Here is a 20,576-nt window from a genome sequence, read left to right as displayed (position 1 = left end):
TCAGGGATCATCAGCGCTGCAGCACTCGGAAATCTGGGCATGTAGAGAGACAGGAAGGAAGGAATGGCTTTTCTCCCCTCGTATTTAGACAAAAGTATCAGGGAATTGCATCCCAAAAAGCAAAACAAAAGGTGCTGTCAATTGCTGTATAAGTGTACATGTATTTATCAGGGATTCTTTTTCTGGATAGAGTATTTTTCTCTCTTCTTCTTTCTTCTGTAATAATTGCATCTGCACTAATGATGATTCTTCGATGGGATTATTAAGACACAGTATTTACAAACAGTAAATTCTTATTACTTATTAAAAACGGTAAAGCCTTATAGACTCCTCTTTGCCCATAAACAAGGTTTAGAGCAAAACAACAAAACAGTATTGCATAGTTATTTCAGTGTAATAGGAAGTGCTCATCAAGAGAAAAACCTCTAACACGTGGCACACTGGTCTGCAGCTTCCAAACTTTCTGTTCTTGTGAAAATAACTGATATTTGTCCTAGTTTATCCATGCTAGAAGTCTTTCTTTATTTTATTTATAAATTTGCCATTTCCTTCCCTCAGTTTTCTTACTTTATAGGTTTTTTCAATCAAGACTGTTTTACTCAGTATTATAATGTTTTAATATATTAATAATATGCATGGCACATATATATTTAATATATGGCACTTATTAATTTACAAATAATCTGTATATAATCTATAAATAATTATAGATACAGGTAACAATGAAGAAATATACAAACAAACCTTTTCCTACATACCAGCAGTTTCACCTACAATGATGCAAGGCAATAAGTACAGCATCAAGATTATCTCAAACACTTCAAAAATAAATTAAATTTCGTAAAAAATTAAGAAAAGTCAGCTCAGCTTCAGTAGATAACGTTCCACATTATCAGCTGAACATACACTCACAAAGAGCAGATATTATGCTAATTTAAGAATATTTGCAAGTCCCTCTGTATTTCAATAGCCAATATTAATTTTGATTAAAGCCAAACCACACGAACTCCACCTCTAGCAGAATTTTTAGAGGGAATTTACCAACATGTAACCCAACTGCAGCATTTTATTGTTTTGCTGTCTTCATTAGGGTATTACTTTCATAGTTTTGTAATACAATGCCATCAACATGGCCCATCTCACATTAGGAAAGAAGAATTCAGCAGGGAAAAATCATGAAAAAAACAGAGTAAAATAAATTGAAAGAAATTTACATATATATATACACACATATATAACTCTTTGTATGATACAACACTGATGAACACCCTAAGGATCATAAATGGAGCTGAGATTTTCCAAACAACAGAACAATCCCTGTGGCACTTGAGCTATTAAGGCAGCAAGTAACAAAAGGCTGTTTCCCGATGCACAGCTAAAAAGAATATTGTTTAAAAAAAGAAAAACCAAACCAGAACAAAAAATACCCTGAAACTCTGTACTTCTACAACTACTTGCCAAACAGCAGATGGAGGGCAGGACTCTGAGATGTGATGATGGACATGCAGCTTAGTAGGTGAATGCTCTTGCACCTTGAAGAGTTTCAGAAACTGAACTGAATCGGTGCCTTAGCAGGTCTCTCTGAAATCCAGGAATTAGTCAGCCACATTCTCCACAAAAACCCAAAAAGCTCACAAAACCCACACAAACAACCCACATGTGGTACTACTGTGTCCTTTTGGGTGAGTGTATAAGGAAGGTATTTTAGTTGATTCTTCCTGTACCTCTGAAACATATTTCTTCTGTATTATGGTATCGAGTTTGGGCCCCCCCTGACCCATGGAAATATTGATCTATTGAAGTAGGTCTGGAAGAGGGTTGTCAGGATGATGACAAGGTCAGAGCATCACACAGGAGTTCAGGTTCAAAGAGCTGGGTTTGTTCCATTTGAAAAAAAAAAAAAAAGATCTGACATGGAGATTACCTCTTTACTTCAAGATTTTATGACTTTGTAGCCTTTAAGGGATTATTTCTTTTTAGATCATGACTTTAATAATGATTAACCATTACACTCCCTCAGTTAATTAAATCTCAAAATATTTTCTATGAAATTCCAAAACTTAGATTTATATTCTGGAGTAAACAGCACAGATATAGTTTACACCTTAGTTTACTAAATCACTGATTGTATATGATGCAGCTTTCATTCAGCATGTGAGTAACATTTGAATAAAACCAAATAAAATCTAATTCAATCCAATTCCTCACCGTGGAAGGGAGGTGCTGATCTGCAGCCTTGGCAAAGCTGGAATGACTTCCACAGTGCAGCCATTGGTCTTCACTCCCGGCAGATTGTCCAGAAGGCAATCACTGAAGACTCCAAAAACTGAAGTGTGGTAACCTGATGTTTAGAAGAAAACAGCAGCATGTTTTGAATTTTATTTTATTTTATGTGACATGTCAAAAAAAAGAAATTGTGAGGAGCCTGTGATTTTCTGCATTCAATGCATTTCGGTAAGTTCTGTGGAACTGTTTACGAGATCAGCATCACAAGTCACAGGACAGAGACCACTGTGTTATACCTCATCACCAGTTCACTGGTGCACATAAAACATGTGCACCCTTCAACAAATGTTAACAGTTTCCTATTTCCTCCAAAAAATATTTCTAGGAAAGAATCTCAACTGTATACAGAAGGACAAAAGAATCCTAAAGGAAATTATTAGGGGGAAAAATATACATGCATACACACAAAGACACCTGCCATGAAAGACCAAAACTTACCCTCTAAAAGTTCAATTTAGTAGAAAAGTACCTGTGCACCCAATTGCTTACCAGGCAATATTTATGAGCTATATCTGAAGGAAAATTTGATACATTGACACACAAACAGCTGGCAAGCACCGAAATCAACTCCTCTACTTGCAGTACATTTTTAGTATGTGGAACTAAAAGCAGAAAACTACAGCATGAATGTTCTGAATGCTTTGATGCTGTTCTGTATTTACTGAAATAGTTTCTGAAAAAAAAATCGAATGAAAAATCGTTTTACGAGCAGGCAGAAAAGCACTTAAGAAAAACTCAGCGAGAACAGAGTTTCTTCAGGTTCAAAGCCTCTTTTAGTGTTTAGCTTTATTTAAATGGTTCTTGTGCTCTAACTTTTTATTCCAGGAACAGGTACCTAAAACTGGGTGTTGGTAAGATGATTCAGTCCTACTGTGTGCTGAATCCACCATCTCCACACATATCTCCTTTCCTGGGAGACTCAGCTGCTCGTCTTCTGAAAAAGCTCTTTAATTTTCTTACTTACTACAAACACAGTTTTATTTAGGCTCATTAATGAAACGATATCTCGACTGCAATAGACTACACACACACACGGGCTAAATTGTTTCTACAAAAGCAATCTGCAAAAATTTCTGTAATCTTACATGAACACGATTAATTAAGAAAAGAGAACCACGAGATTATCTTCGGCATTCTCAGGAAAAAGTTCAAGTAATCCTCCTCAGAAGCTTTCCAAATGAAAGCATTAATAAAGGGGAGTTGGAGTTCATTATCCTTCCCCTCTCATAGATGAGATACTGTAAGAATGTGTTTGTTACTGCTGCTGCAACCAAGTGATTTATCAGCCTGTTTTTAATGAAGTCTGGTACAGAAAAGAGATGTCCTTTTTTTCTTGCCTTTTTTTTTTTTTTTTTTTTACACTTACTGAGGAGCATTCAGAGTGGCGAATAAATACATGGCATAGAAACTCATGCAATCCACAGGGGGTGTAAAACACCTGAGTTGTTTTGCTCAGGGAAGAGCGACTGGAGACATCCCTTACCATTGACAGTGATCTGCCCAGTGGTTTGGGGAACACCAACAAGAGTCACAGGATAGAGCCCAGATTCTGCCGGCAGGGAAAGAGCTGCAGGAAGAGATTCGAACTCCACTCCAGTTGTCAAGAGACCCTGAAAAAGCCACATCGCACAGATAAATCCATTATGACATACACTTGCATTTTTATGCTATGTACTTATCTTTTAGTCTCTTGCATTGCATCACCCAAAGTTTTATGATTTATTCCGATTTGCTCACAGCAGTTATTTTGGGTTGGAAGTTGCAGTGACTGCAGCGTGCAGTCAGAATTTGTATTCAACAGGGAAAGGAGTTTAAGCATCTGAAGTGGGAATGACGTATGAGAAACAAATAAAAATTAATACCCAAGCATAGCAAAAAGAATCAGTGATATCACCTGCATGGTGCTGGTTTGAACCTACATTTAATTGTACCTGTGACCTTATACATTTGATATATATTGGACAGTGGAAATCAGACATCAACAGCAACTCTTGCTTAGCTTTAATTACCTGTCCAGAAAAATATTTTCTATGAGGAAAAACATTTACTATTTACAGATAACAGAGCAAGTCTAGCTCTACTGTCCAGCCTAAACATTTCAGTGAGTTGGAGTAAGTCATTCATTTTGCTAAATTGATTCCCTCTCAAGCCTAGATGCCTGCAGTTACTCCCTTAGTGTCAGAGAAATGTTTCAGCATCCTAAATTTAAAACATGGCACGAAACAAGAAATGAAGCGGAAAAAAAAATGTATTTAAGAAACTTTGAAACACAGCACTTACTGTCCTTAGTAGGCTGGGGCTTTTCTTTCAGCTCAGTTAATGAATTTAATTCAGTTAATGAATTCTGTGCTTGAGCACAGAATGTGCTGTTACAAGTAAGAAATTTAATCCAAGTTACCATTTGTTTTTCTATACATATATATATTAATTCTTATTTTTAAATAAAGATGCTAGACAAATACCTCCACCAATTAATGCAGTAAGCACAACTGGATTAACTCTCAGCTTCATGAGAACTCAGAACTCTGTGAAAGAGTCTTTTGTAAAGACAGATGTAAAAGCTCATGGTTTGAGCCACAGGAAAACTCAGAGACTGAAGGCTGAACAAGGAGTTCAGGTAGCAGCAACACGACCTGCACAGTGCCAGAAGATCAGCAGTGCTTCCCTCTGACTGCCAGGTGTTAACTGCTTTTGAAGGGTGAACCTCTGCTGCTCCTGTGAGCTGTAAAGGGAGGCCAACCCTCTCTGTTTCCAGTTCTCAATTACAAATTAGGATAATTGATACTTGTATAACAAGTACTTAATGAAATGCAAATGGCACTACCAGAATTACCCAGGCAGTGACTGACAGCTGACCTGTCATGGACGTGAAGTCTTTAATGGCCTGACTTCCACTGGGACTAACCACCAGTAACTCTTCTTCAAGTAGTTCCTAGATGGGAACCAAAATCAACCCACCAGCACTCAAAAACTGAGCAAAATTAAAAGCCATTCTCAGAATTTGTTCCCTCCTCGGAAGATTTTTAACAGCAAGGTCCTAAACACACCAGGAGTTTGAGAAAGCAAACCAAGCAGGTTTGACAGGTTCTTAATTTCTCTTCTACTCAAGATCTGAAGTCGTCAAGATTATAATATATCCAAAAGCTATAAAATCTTTCATTCTAGCAGTTACTCACTGAATTCAACCAAAGCTACTCTTGCTTTGTGGGAAGCTCAGTTAGAGAACTCTTATCTGCTACATAAAATGCAATTTAATCATTTTACTTGAGTTATAAGTAAATACTCTGTCAAACCCCCACTTCTACTGGATTTTCATTTTCCCCAGTTTCACGTGGAGACTTGAGCTGTCAGAAACAATCCACAAAAACATAAGTAAAACCTTATTTTATCTTCCTATATATTCACCAGCCTGTGTATCAGAGCACTGACACTGTTTGATTTCCAAATGAATCCTTCCAGTGGGATTCACCCCACAGCAACAGGGTGAACATTCACACTTTAATACTGAGGTAGCCTCAGCTTTCATCCCAATCATTCTGCTTTTGCTTTGGCTGAAGCAAATCTTAGAACATAAACAAAAGGTGACCCCACACACACACTCTCCAAAACCCACTTTTGAAACAGTTACAGAAGGCTTTGTAAGATTATTTTAGTCCAAAAAAAAACACCAAACCCTGAATTATCACTTAGCCAAGTATTCAAACACATTTTAATTATTCAGGATTCACCTCAACTAAAAACTTTCATCCAAGGACTTAAAGTCCCATAAAATCAATTATTAAAAAAAAAAAAAAAAAAACACAACACCTCCAATGTCTTGTTTACTATCAGCTACAGGAAATGTAAATAAACAGAACTGACAGGGACCCCTAAATATTATCTAATGCAAACCAGGAAAACAAAGATTTTCTACAGAACAAACACAATGCAAATGCCAAAACACCTCCACTAAGCACATACAATGCCTGGACTAGAAATTAAAGAGTTTCAAGAGCATTAATACAAAAAGGAGAAGGTAGCATTCATTTCCCTCATTTTTAGCTTTACTGTTCAGTAAAACTTCAAGTTTTTAAAACTAAAGATATTAAGAAAGCATTAAAATTCATTGAAATGGGAGGGAAAAATCAATATAAACATCAACTAGACTTCACACTTACAGACGTAAATTGAAATCAAGACACTTACCCTCAAAACGTAACCCACACAAGTTAAGTTCTAAAAGACAGTGACATATCGGGAATGTCTGAAAGACATTTTCAAGATAACTGTTTGCTGAACTGTACAACTCTGAAATATTTGCCCAACATTGCCCTCTGGTGCCTGAGATTTCGTAGTGTAGCAGTGAAAATCTAATCAAGGCTCAAGTACTCTCACATTCTTTACTAAACATATCAGCCACATCACCCCAAAAAAAAAAAAGGAAATGTGTTACATTTCTTTTCCTGAGAGTCTTATACCTTATTTCAAGTAATATTTAGTAATCATTTAGTAATCACTGCTCTTTCTGACCCTACAGGGAAAGACCACCCATTTATTATGTTTCCTTCAGGGAATATAAGAATCACACACTCAAAAAATGTTTACATTTCTTTGGATTCTTAAAAACAATTGCAATTGTCCTCGAGTGAATATATGCATGCTTTTATCACAGCACGCCTTTCAATCACTTCAAACCTCGATTTAGCTTGAGAGGAACAAAACAACTTGCACGTAAATGGCAGCATTTGGGGATGCTGTTAAAATAACGTGAGTGTGGAACTGCTTTTTTTAGGCTTTACTTACCAATCCCAAAATGCAATCATTCTTTTTTTAAAGCAACACTGCCTTCAAAGTTAGTTTTCAAGCTGAACATACTTTTAGACCATGTTGTCAAATACTTTACACAAAAATTGTCAATATTTACTTAAAAGTGAATTTTCCCTGCTGTTTCTAATAAGGTTATTTTAGGTAGACCTAAAAAAAGACACCAAACACAACCAGTTTTATTCTTCTCCCCCTCCACCTTTTTGTGTACATTCTTGCCCAATACAGTCTCCATTAAATGTAGTTTAGCAAGAAGTAAATCTTCTCTCAAGATGGCAGAAACAGTAAAAGATGTGAACTCAGGAAAGAGCAGGTCATGGAAACAATTTAAAGGCTCACAGGCCAAGTTATGGGACTGATTATACATAGAGATTTCTCAAAATTTTAGATGGTATTTTTAAACATCGACATAGAGCTCTTGGTTAATAGCACAGTTTGGAAGTTTACAAAAAAAAAAGTAACAGCCATTCTTAAAGCATCTTTTAATCAAAACACCACGCTTGATGGTGTCCAAATAAATACAGGCCCCAAGCAGAAGGAGAACTACAGAACAAATACTTTTTCCTTGAAAAATTACTTAATACTATAAATTACAATATTCCCATGGTTTGGGGCAGTATTTTTTAGTTTCTTGATGTTTATTCATTCAATATGGTCTACACTGCCTGTAGATCTTGTAGATTTCTTAAATCCATGGCTGTATTTCCTACAATAAGTGCAGAGAAAATGCTCTCCCTCAATACATAACACTGCCTCAAAATTTCTCAGCTTTGGCTTTTTGGTTTCTTTTCTTCTTTTAATATGAAAATTGAGAAACAAAGAGGAAAAAGTAGTTAATATCTTAGAGAACTTAACACACTTTGCAGTGCTTCTTCACATGCATTTGATTTTAATACAAATCTCCCCAGGGTGTACCATGATTTACTGCTTTAAACACGTGCCTCAAGATACAAAATAAATCCACTGGTGATTTCCCAGAACTTTCTGGGATTGTTTTGAAGGCTTGAAACGTGAACATCATATTTTTTTTTCCTGGATGGAAAACTGCAGTAGCTGCAAAAGGGATGGAGATAACTCACATACCTCAACAAGTCTGTACAGAAATCAATATTCCTGGGAGAAAAAGCCAAGTGATGTATACACTTATTTACAGCTGAACATCCCATCTCCTGGGAACTTGGGCTCCAGCACCAGGAGAGCAAAAATATTCTGTTTAATCCATCGCAGTCACAGCCACTCAGGCTTGTTTTGGTCTCTCTCTCATTCTGCTGATTTAAGGTACCTGCTGAGTTTTATTAAAACCTTTGGTCTGATCATCCCCATGATCTCTCCTACTTCACTTCACTGAGTGCTAAAATGCACAGTTGTTGGACCTAATCACTTCCACATCTCACGACTGAATATTTTCATCTGCCATGTTACACTACTGCACCCTCCAGTGGATCAGCCTCCTAACTGTATGGACAAGGCAGAAACACAAAACAGAAAAAGACAGAAAAGGAATAAAGATATGGGACAGGCACGAAGTGTCTGAATAGAGCCCCAAATCAGGAATATGCGTGGCAGGAAATAAACAGCGAGACCAACAATAATGGGCCAAGAGCTTTGAGAACAGTAAAATGAAACAACAAAGAAAATCAGTTTTTCAGGGCTTACCATCTGAGAAAACACTGATCAAAGTCTTGTGTCCACAGTCTCATGTCAGCTCTAGAAATTCAATGCCTTTTACTTAAGCACACCTCAATTAACCTACATGTACTTAGCATTAATTCTTCAAACAATGAACAAGCTGAGGAGCCTTTCCATGGGTTAACAGCCCATGCTCAATACTAAATTGTTTACCATCACAGCTTCCATCCATAACAAACAGGAAGACACAGTAGGAGAAGTATCACGGTAAGAGCTCGGATCGACAGTTCCAGAATTCATTTACCATGAAACGAGTAATCTGTCAGAACAACAGATCTGAACTGCAAGGTGAGGGAAAGGGGAGAATTAGAAAAAAGGAGTAAGACTATAGATTGCAGGACAGTGGCACGTTGGTGAATGGTGCACCATGAGAAAGGTAAAGGAAAGGGAAATCAAGCAAAGGAGAACTCAAAGAACAGCCAGTGATTGAAAATAAGCTTGAAGGAGTAAGTTATATTGCAAAGGTGAGGTGCTGAGTCAGGCAAAAGGAAAAAAGTTGTGGGACAGACAAGCTGAAACTGCCACTGAATGACAGAAAATTACATGCTTGCCATGAAACTGAGTCTGTGAGAGTAAATAATCTGAAAGAATGTGATACGTGATGAGAAATCAGACAGGAAAAGGATATCGGGATTGCAGGCATGGGTACATGTTAATAATAAAACAAACTATTTTAAAATATTAAACAACACTCTGAATTATTGAAATAAAAACAAGGAATTTAATCTTACGATAAAGTAATAACTATTTCCACATTCCATAAAGCTCATCGATGAGACTGGAAAATCAGAGCAATTTAGTTTGGAAGGAAAGGTTGGATGCCCTGCTGGTGAGCCCAGTGCTCAGAACAGGGGCAACTTTGGTGATAGTTTAGGTTTTTCACTGTCCTTTACACTCGAGTTACGAAGATTTCTAAAGATGGAGATCCCACATTCTCTGTGGGCAACCAGTCCCAGTGTATGATCACCCTCATGATTGGAAGAAGGGATTTATTTTTTAATTAGGAAGGTTTTCTATGACTGCAGCACATTCATTGACTCTCAGCCTTACACTGGGCACTTCTGGGAAGAGCCTGGTTCTGTTTCCACTGCACCTTCCCATTTTGGGTGGAGGAAAGCAGTAGGAATCACCCCAGTGTTCATCTCTTCCCCAGACTGAGCAGATGCAGCACTTTGATCCCATCCTCATCTGTCCTGTTCTCCAGCCTGTCCAGCCTGGGACAGAGCTGGGCTGACACCAGGATGCCTCTGTTGTGTGGGGAGCTCAAAACTGGCCGGGGTTCTGTAGACATTGTCTCTCAAATTCCAAACCAAGGGGAATAATTGCTTCCCTCCACTTGCTGGCTGCAGTCTTGACATCACAGACAAACCAACCAAAATCAACCAGTTCCTCCCAGGGAGCTGACACTGGGGCAGAGCAGAATTTCTCAGAGCACTGATGAAAGAATTATGTTAATCACTTCATTATATGTGGACTATTGTCAGTAATTTAGGTCAAATTGTTTGACTAGACCCGGCAGTAGACATATCAATTGAAAAAAAAACCAGCAAACAAAAATCTGGGGCAAATAAATGTAGACTGATTCACTTAGCCTGACAGAAAAATGGGCTCCAAGAGATGGGATTTATTTTTGAAGCAGTATTAAGGGTAAATATATTTAACATAAAGGACTACGCTGGGTTAGAACTGAGTGGGGATTAAGTTGGTCTGGTAGTTGGAGAATTTTTAAACTTTAAACAGATAAAAACTTAAAAAAAAAAAAAATCCTGTTATCTGGAATAAAGAAGGGAAAGCAAAAAACCCACACATTTTCCTTTGTTTCAGGACACACTGCAAGCAGCCCACTGAAGTAGGAGGGGGTTTGGGTTTGAGCCTTCTAATCTTATGTGGGGTCTGGTTACACCAGGTGCTGCAAAGCATCCTGGGAGTTGTAGTTCTAAGTACTCTGTCACACATGCTCTGTTGAATGCTTGTATGGGATTGGCTTAAGAAGTTACCTGTGTGACGTGGCAGCATTTGAAACTGCTATATAAACTGGGACTCCTTGAATAAACGCGCTCTCTCTTGTTACACACCACGTTGGTGTCACTAGGTCCCCATGGGACTTATTATTTATTATATTAATAACTGCTACATATGGCGCCCGGAACAGGGACCTAAGCCTTATCCTGAATCAGGAAGAAATACGGACCAGACGTCAGGTACCAGCCTATATTTAACGCTGAGGGACGTCCGCCGTGAAAAAGAAAGTAACGCCAGGTACCAGAGGAAAGGAAACTCTGATGGGCGTAGGCGGGAGAAACCGCGATTGAGCTCGAAAAAAGGCCTGAATTCGGTAGGAAATTGCCTACGTTTTGAGAGGACGCTCTCGAGAAGAAAAATCTACGTCCCAGGTGAGAGGGCGGGAGAAAAAAGAAAAAGAGAAAAAAATGAAAACTTTTAATTCACGCGAACCGCAGAATATTACAAAACCCTTAAGCTTAATATTGAAAAGACTTTGGAGACAAGTTAACAAACATAAAATAACTGGACTTTTAAAATTGATGAAAATAACTGTTTTAGGACTGCTGTTATTTACAATTCTTAGTGAAATTGCTTGGAAAGAGGGGTGGAGAAGCAGAGAGAAAACAAAAGTAAAAAGGGTGGACGCTTTAAAACCCTCGCAAGAGAACTCGTCCACAGAGATAAACTTTGAATCTTCCCCTCCCCCAAACATTGTAAAGCATGGAACTCCACGTGCTACTGCAGTCTGGAAAGGGGGAGGGGGTCCGAGAGCACGGAAGAAAAGCCTTAGAATATACCTTTTTGTACTGAATTTTCGCGGATGCGTAAATTCCAAGAAGAAGGCGCGTGTCGCGGATTATGTGACTGGTAAAAGGGAACAAACTTTGAATCCCCAAGCCATGGCAAACTTGCCGACACGTGGAGACCACGCCGGAGCATGGGCGGCACCATCTTGCCCATGCCGGGAGCAGGAGGTAGTGCCTTCTCTTCCTGTCTCGTGGCCATGCTATGGACTGCCTCTGCTGGAGGCAACCATGGAACATGGTCCGTGCTGGGAGCCGGTAGCTAAGCAACAGCTGCTGTGCCTACCAGCAACAGCGGCGCGATGTTTAAAAAGATCCGTGATAGCCGCCGACGCTGCGAGCGGCGAGGCCGGCGGCGAGCACAGAGCGCGGGGCTGTCGAGGCGCTCGGCAGCCGCAGCGAGTCAGGCCGGGGACGGAGCTGCGCCAGGCTCCGCAGGACTGCTGGCGGCGGGCGGCGACTCCAACCCCCCGGGGCGGGCGGCTCCGGGACGGGGCTCGGCAGCGACGGCGACTTCCTCTCGCGGTGCCGGCTGGTGTCGACCAGGCTGCGGCGGTTCCTGCGCAAACCCAGATGGCAGCGGCGGCGGCACCACTGGGAGCGGCGGAACCGGCGCACAGCGTCGAGAGAGCCGGGCGGCCGGAGCGGCGCCGCCGCGGGGCGCGTCTGCCCGGAGGCCGCAAGCGGGCCAAGGCCCGGCCGAGACACAGCCGAACGGGAGGCGGTGACCCGAGCGCGGAAGCCCCGCCGCAGCTGGTGGCGACTCCCGCCGCGACCCCGACCCGCGTGGAGCTCCCGGCGGAGCTCCGCGTGGAACCCCGGGCCGGGGGGGCGGCCGCCGTGCCTGAAGAGAAGCCGCGGGGCGGCCCCGCGGCCATCCCGGGCGGCCAAGCAGGCTTGCGCCGGGACTGTGACACAAGTTTGTAAATGCAGCTGGGGCGGCGCGGCAGCTTCGGCGAGCACGTGTCGGCGGCGCAGAACTGTGAGTGTGAGGCCTTCGCCGCCCTCCTGCACCTGGAGCGCGGGCAACCCGTGGTGACGGCCGGGCCGTGCCTGGAACTGACGGCTGCGTTCCACTACACGAGCCAGCCCGCCCGTGCCGCCGCTCCCCTGAAGCGGACCACGCGGCCGCAGCAGCGCGGCCCGGGACAGCCGCACATGCGGCACAGTGCGGCGCCTGGCCGAGCCGAGCCGAGACCCGGCGACGATGACCAGCGACATGGCCCCACAGTGAGCGAGCCGGGCCATGGCCGCAGCGACTCCAGTTCCTCCGGGAGTGTCAACAGTGACAACACCGCCTCCCCACCCCCGTGAGAGAGGCGGCAGCGGCCCGGGCAAGGACCCGGGCCGGGGCCAAAACTACAGACACTATATTACTGACTGTTTTTACATGTTTTACATATAAGCCTTTAGAAATTATTAGAAATGTTTTTTTCTAAAATAATTTAGTTAACTATCTTTAATTTTTTAGTTACACTAATAATAGAGAAAAATTCAACATTACCTTATTAATACATTTTTAAGTTTCTAATTTCCCTATAGCTTTGTTTAAGTTACTAATAATCACATTTACTTAGTATTGTTTAAAATTATTAAGTTCTTAAATATATCTAAATAAGTTTAAGTTTATAACTATCTCGTTTAAGTAGTAATTAACATCTTAACAATTTCTATTGTTATTAACAGATTATAATACTAACCTACCTATTAATTTCCCTAAGTACACACTCGAGTATGTGCACACTACTTACCAGTATTATACCTTTAAATTCATTAGCTTTCCATATTCACAACAAAAGAAGGGGAGTAGGACAGTGAGAATATGCATGTAATTAAGTAAGTAAATCCTGAGTCAAACAATTTTCATTCTGACCAAACACTACATAAAAGTTTAAGTTGTATAGCTAGAATATGAAAACAAAGTAAAGATTACATGTATGCATGAATGAAGAATGATTGGGGTGACCACCCGAATGAACGAATGAATGAGAGATTGTGTGAATGTATGAATGTATGTGAACCATACTGCACCTTATATATGAAACAAACACAACATACACTACCTCTGCCAAATCTCATTGAAAAAGAACTCAGAACATGATGTTCCTCCTTTAAACTTTTCCTTGTGTTTTAATAAAATAAGTTTTCCCCAGTTATATGTAAACCCTCAGATTGATAAAAGTTTTTGTTCTACCCAGTTACAAAAAACCCTTAGGTAAATAAGGTTTTTAATGAATAAAGTTTTGTTATTGCATAGACCTCTTAGGTAAATAAGGTTTTTAATTAATAAAGTTTTGTTATTATATAGAACTCTTAAGTATATAAGGTTTAAGCAAGAAATAAGTTTACTATGTCAAGTGAAAAACGTTTTGTTAACAATTGCACTGTTTTTTAAATTTACACTGTCTTGTCTTATTAATAAAAATGGGGGAATTGTGGGGTCTGGTTACACCAGGTGCTGCAAAGCATCCTGGGAGTTGTAGTTCTAAGTACTCTGTCACACATGCTCTGTTGAATGCTTGTATGGGATTGGCTTAAGAAGTTACCTGTGTGACGTGGCAACGTTTGAAACTGCTATATAAACTGGGACTCCTTGAATAAACTCGCTCTCTCTTGTTACACACCACGTTGGTGTCACTATGGTCCCCATGGGACTTATTATTTATTATATTAATAACTGCTACAATCTTATAAACTTTTCTGGTGTTTTAGCCTTTTTTTCACTCCCTCCTGATCATTTTTCAAAGCACACCCATCACTGGCAACAGTAGATCCGTGAGATTCCATCAAAACACAAAGCTTCTCAGAACCAACTATTTCAGTTCATCAGATTTTTAAATGGTGGTCAAAATGGGAATTTGAAAAGCAGGGATGAATGTGGATTTTTAAATTACAGTAGCAAGTGTACAATAATTATTAGGTTTCAGGATATAATTATTACTTGAAAACCCGTATATGTAAATTTTATGTAGCATGAGTTCTAGTCAATGCAGGAAGGTACGGAATTGATTTACAGGTCAGTGCCAGTAAAGCATTTAAACACTGTGAGTGGCAGAGATTTTCATTTCAGTACCTCATCACCAACAAATATGAACAAATTGACAACACCCCACCGTTAAACTGAGGTTGTGCTGGGTTAAATGATTTTTTTTTAAGCTAGTTGATTTACAGAAAACCATACCTGAAAGTCTAAATGAGATTTTTTTTTTTTTTTTAGAAAAATAACAGAATGAGAAGATTTAGAAAGATACAAACCATGTTTTCTACTCGGAGCTCAAAAGGCATTGGGTTGTAAACCATCAGCTGAACTTCACAAACATCTCCCTGGACCCACTGGAAGTCTACAAGAAATAATCACAGAATTAATGCATTTATCACCTATTCATAGTGTTATAAAAAAGTAGCAGCAGCTGAGCTGTCAGATTGCTATAATAGTTAATAACTCTCTATAATCTTTACAGCCCAAGTCCTGCTCAAGAGCACTGTGGGACACAAGCTGTAAATCCTGGGCAAAACAATGAGTTAAAGGACTGGAAACATCCATTAAACAGCAATTGTGCTCCAAAGAGCCAAAGTTACTTGGTAAAATCAACTAAGGCATCAAATCAAAACACATCCTTCATGTTAAACACCTCAGGGCTTACACACTTGGAGTCAGGCACAGAGTACACATCGCCTTGGATGTTTAAGGCTCAGATCAGAATCAACCAGACAAGGAATGAACATGACAGGAAGTAGGAAATTACAAGTCTTCATACACAGTTGATGATACAAAGTAAATAAAGGATTATTTTAAATTAAGAAGGAAACAACTGCTCACCAGCAAGATGCCACCTCAGCCTCCTCCTACTAATTTTCTTTAGGGAACAGTAAGTAGGTTTGGAGATGCTGTGGGAGTGGAAGATGACAATAGGATCTACAGAGCACAGATTTTTCTTTTTGAGGGTCACAAAGTGGAGGCTTGAGCAGTAACACAAGCTGTTAAATAACTTGGGAAGGTTCTTAGGAAAGACAATGAAGTAAAACACATCAGGTAAAAAAAATGTACTTTCAGTTTATCTCTCACTACAAGACACAGGTTCAATTTCAAAGATACTTCACCCTGCCAAGTTTAAAATTTTGGGGGTTTTATGATTTAAAGAGACAAGGCTGGATGGGGCACTGTATAACCTGGAGTAGTGGAAGGTGGGGTTGGAACAAGATGGTCTTTAATGCCCCTTCCAATCCTGACCATTCTGTGATTCTGTGATTCTATGAGGAATTTCTAGAAGTGAGGTCAGCAGCAGAGGTGCAAGATCTGAGTAACTGTTCAATGCAGAAAGATTATTTTATATCAGCACTTCATAACCTTTTCAACCCACAAGTTCTTGTCTGCCTTCCACGTATCACCACGTGCACCTGATGTTCAGACTTTAAACTGAAGGTGACAGTGTTCTCCATGCATGCTGAGCAACTGCACTCCAATAAACAACAGGTGCTTTAACTATATTTGTAAAATAAATCATGATTATAAGCTGAACTGTAGCATATATGGATTAGCTTTTACTAGTCAACTCAGTGATTTTAACACACATTGCCAATATTTTTTCAGTAGGCATATTAGAAAACATCCAGTAAAGAACCTGGATGATCAATATTAAGACTTTAATTCACAGTTGAAGCCATCTGTACTCTAATTGTACATTCACAATCATTTACTATCTGATTACATTTTGCAAGCAACACTAAAGACCTCAAGGGAGACGTACTTAATGCAAATGTTTAACTGCAATTAATGCTGGTGGAAATTAAAAACATACATCCAGAGATGTTAATGGGTTATGGTACTGTGAAACCTGAAAAGCAAAACCCTTGATTAAAACAAAATGTTCGAATGCACAACGGCAGGAGATGTTCTGTACATTTAATATTTAATTGTTTATTAGTGTTCATGATGTCTCATCATTCTGCAGTCCCCAAAACAACCAGTGACTGCTCTACACAGGTGCTGAAGCACTGGAGTTCACCATCAGGGTTTACTACAGCAACAGAGGCACTTGCAGTAGCCTCAGCAGGCACTTCAGTCCTGAATCTCCACATTCTTACAAAGACCACACCATGGGATATCTTCTCTAAAAACCTTTTCAATGCCACCATGTAAAAAGGGATTCTGAAAAATCAGAAAAGCACTTTGGAAACTCTTGATTTCACCCAAGTGCAAATGCAAACCATTCATTCTGCCTGATGCTTTAATGTCTTTACTTCCAAAAAAGGGAGGATCTGAGGCTCATTTATTAACCAGAACAATCCCTCCCTCAGTGCTGAAGGCTCCCTGAGCTGCCCCTCTCAGTGGATCTGAGGTTGTGGGAAGCTGTCCTGAAAGGGGAGACTAAACAAGAAAGAGCCTTATTTGAGACTTGGCAAGCAGTAGAACTATGGTCCCACGGCACTGACCTCCAGAAACCAGCAAAGAGCATCAGCAGCAAATGAGCAGCACCTTGGAGCAGGAGTGGTGAGGTCTGTCTGATGTGAGAGCTCCACAGGAACAGGCCATCACTGCACTCCTTTTTATGCAGCACCTACCCTAGCAGAGGCAGTAGAATCCTCACTGGCAGATTGGCTGACGTGCCAATCTTGCTTTAAGCTGATGAACTTGCAGGAGTTTGGTGTCCAAAGCCGTGACAAGACCAAGGTCCTGCCCCAGGGATGACATAACCAAAGAGCCCAGGACAGGCTGGGATGTCTGCATGGCTGTGGAACAGCCCTGCTCAAAGGGACCTGAGGGGACAGCTAAACATGAGTCAGCGGTGCCACGTGACACCAACAAGGGCAAAGCTGTGTCAGGGGAGGTTTAGGTTGGATATAAGGAGAAGGTTCTTCACCCAGAGGGTGGTTGGGCACTGAACAGGCTCCCCAGATAAGGGGTCACAGCACCAAGCCTGACAGAGCTCAAGGAGTGTTTGGACAATGCTCTCAGGCACATGGTGGGATTCTTGGGGTGATCCTTTGCAGGGCCAGGAGCTGAACTCGATGATCCTTGTGGGTCCCTTCCAACTCAGGCAGGATATTCTATGATTCCATAAAATCAGATCTTGGGCTGCATCCACAGACTCATTACCAGCAGAGACAGAGATTTGATCATTCCACTCTCCCCTGTGCTTGTCAGGCACAGTTGGAGGTGCTGTGTCCAGTTCTGGTCCCCACAGTTTACCAGACTGGAGAGGATCCAAAGGAGTGCCACGAACACGATCAAAGGGCTGGAGAACCTGCCTGATGAGGAAAGACTAAAGGAGTTTGGTCTCTTCTCCCTGGAGAAAAGAAAGCTCAGGGGGAATCTCATCACAGTATTCCAGTACTTAAAGGGCTGCAACAAAGAGGACAGAGGATTTTTCCTCCCAAGGAGCCACAGGAAGAAGACCAAGGGCAACGAGTACCAGTTGCACTGAGAGAGGTTTCGTTTTCTTACTGAAAGAAATTTTTTTTTTTTTCAGTAGAAACAATCACTCAGTGGAACAACCTCCCCAGGGACAGGGTGAAGTCCAAATTGCTGGATGTCCCATTTTTGAGATGGGACTGAAATACCCTGAGAAAAAGAGGCCAGGGCAACGCCATAGAATTGCCTCCTTGGGTGAAAAAGTTTTGAAAAGAAAGGTAAAATGAAGTATATTTATTTCATCTAATAGAGGTATGACATTAGCTGCCACATATACTAATGGAACCATATTACACATTCTTGCTGATTTAGACTATCACCACTCAAAAGCAAAGAAACCACTTCATGTCGAAAATCAGTAGGTTCATTTCTTAGAACTAGTGTACTATTAAAGCAATTTAACCAGAATATAACTATCCCCTTTATTGTTTCCAATCTGAAAAGCTTATCAAGTTGAAAGCAGAAAACACTTCAAGACTTTCTAAAATGGTTTTGTTTCCCTTTGGTTTGTCAGCAGAACTTGATTTCCTTTGCTGTAAAACAATAATTTAACCAAAATATGGTGTACATATTGCCATGTAAGAAAAACAGTTCATTTGTTATTGTTGTTTTTAATTAAATATATGTCATTAGAATATTCTCATTAGTTTCAAAGTTTATTAAATTTCTCAGCTTCTTTCAAAGGGAGTATCTGATTTCGTTTTGTATTTTCCTTTGTTTGCTAAACTTTGAAATATTAAAGGCTTTTAACAGTGACTGCACTGTGTATATACTTCAAAAGACAAATGCTTTGCAGGATCAGAAGCAGTTCAGACATCTCTGTGGACTAAATAAAAACCTAAAAGGAGAAACTTCACTGTAGAAATGTAAATCTCCTAAGGTACCCACAGCAATGAAACAAATCCTAACTTGAACTGCATCAAAAAAAGCAGTTTTCTTTTGTATCTATCAGGGAGTGAGAATACAAGTATTTGACAAGATTGGGAATAGGGTTTTATTTATATGAAAAAAGAATGACAAGGTGTAGCTAAGAGATTAGACGTTGAAAAATTAATTGTGATCAATCATTCAACAAAATATTAAGAGAAATCAAGGAAGCACTTTAAGATGCTCCCATATGTGTATATTTTTAAAAATTATCCTTTACCTAATTCTTATTTCTTATTCTTTTTTTTTTTATTTTCCTATCCTTTGTCTTTTGAAATTGAAGCAGTGCTGCAGCAAAGTCACACTGAGCCAGGTAATCATCTGTACCTCTGCACACCCCAAATACTCATATTTCAATTATCCTGCATGTGATACACACAAAGCAACAAAAAGAACTATCAGTATCTGCAACTTAATCCAGGATTTAAATGGACCTCTAATTTATTTCCAGTGGTAAAAGTACTGCACTGAAAAGCTTTAGAACGAAATAAATAATCCTCTAGCAGAAAATGACTACTATTCCAAACAGGGCTTATAAGGGTGTTTTTTTTATTTTGGCTGAACTGTCCTTAAGAGAAAATGACTAATCAGACAGCTCATCATTCTGAGTTTAAGGTAAATCAGAATAGGATATTAAATCAGAACAGGAAAAAGGCAAAACGACAACAGTGCCCAGGATACCGATAACTGTGGCAGCTGCCAGGCAGAATGCGTCTGAACTAAGTTCTCCCTGATCTCTCCTTTGTTTGAGAAGGAAATAAAACTAGTTTATCTCTTCTGAAAATCAATGTTATCATCTATGAGGTTTTATTCTTCTTTTGAACATGAAACTGTGCCCCAGAGAACAAAGCTTTGCTCCTTCACAACTTTAGGCTAAAAAAGCTGATTGTTTCAAATATGAGACAGCAAAGTTCAGATTTGCTCTCCTTCACCACCAAAGATTTTCTAATTAACAAAAAAAAAAACCAGAAAATACTGCAAGTTATTCCTACCTATTTTCTTATTTCGTTCTTCCCCACGACTGTGTGCAATAATTGGAGAATAAATGAAGGGGCTTTTGGTTGACACATTCTGACCGAGTAAACTCTTCATTTTGTGAGGTCGGAGACTGGTTGGGAGGTTCAGGAGCTTCACAGATCTGTTGAGTGAAAATAATTTTATAGTGTTTTATTTATTCTATTTCACGAGAGACGGCTGTGTTAAAAATGAACTGATGAATATGAAATGCCAGTCTGAGATTAAAATACCTGAAATGGAAAATTTGAAGTAAACACCCACAATACAAATGGGGTTAAAAAAAACCAAACAAACAAGGAAACAGGACCATGGATTTGAAATCCAGCTCTTAATTTACAAGTACAGACTGAACAACAGATACACCACGACTCCAGTGCAGAAAGCAGCCAAGTATTTAACTCAAACCCAAACAAGAATCCAGACAAGATTTCTCTGGACAACATACTACAAATAAAGAACTTCTCCAAGGTGAATAAAACTGATTTTAAAACAGTGAAATTGCACAGAGTTGCTGCTGGAAGGAAGGAAATGTTCCAGAAATTTGAGTGGGTTTGCTGAACAGTCAGAAAACAATTACAAATAGATAGAAAACAAATGATTTATTAGACTATATCCCTGCTAGACCCAATTCCCTA

At 39.9% G+C, this 20,576-nt stretch overlaps 1 protein-coding gene across 4 annotated transcripts in view; it reads right to left on the bottom strand.

The window, feature by feature from the left end:
• TRAPPC9 (trafficking protein particle complex subunit 9) overlaps nt 1-20,576 on the bottom strand; it is a 449,139-nt gene that overhangs the window by 384,041 nt on the left and 44,522 nt on the right. For all 4 annotated transcript variants that reach the window (XM_050327783.1, XM_050327777.1, XM_050327790.1 and 1 more), the window contains exons 11-14: nt 19,917-20,062; nt 14,841-14,926; nt 3,770-3,896; nt 2,209-2,341 (exon numbers count right to left, since the gene is read on the bottom strand). In XM_050327783.1, the coding sequence (XP_050183740.1) occupies nt 2,209-2,341; nt 3,770-3,896; nt 14,841-14,926; nt 19,917-20,062 (492 nt within the window). The remainder of the gene's footprint in view (nt 1-2,208; nt 2,342-3,769; nt 3,897-14,840; nt 14,927-19,916; nt 20,063-20,576) is intronic.

This window comes from Myiozetetes cayanensis, unplaced genomic scaffold (assembly GCF_022539395.1).
Source record: "Myiozetetes cayanensis isolate MyiCay16 unplaced genomic scaffold, myiCay2020 scf1, whole genome shotgun sequence".
Lineage (NCBI taxonomy): Eukaryota > Metazoa > Chordata > Aves > Passeriformes > Tyrannidae > Myiozetetes > Myiozetetes cayanensis.
This window is presented reverse-complemented; position numbering and strand designations above follow the sequence as displayed.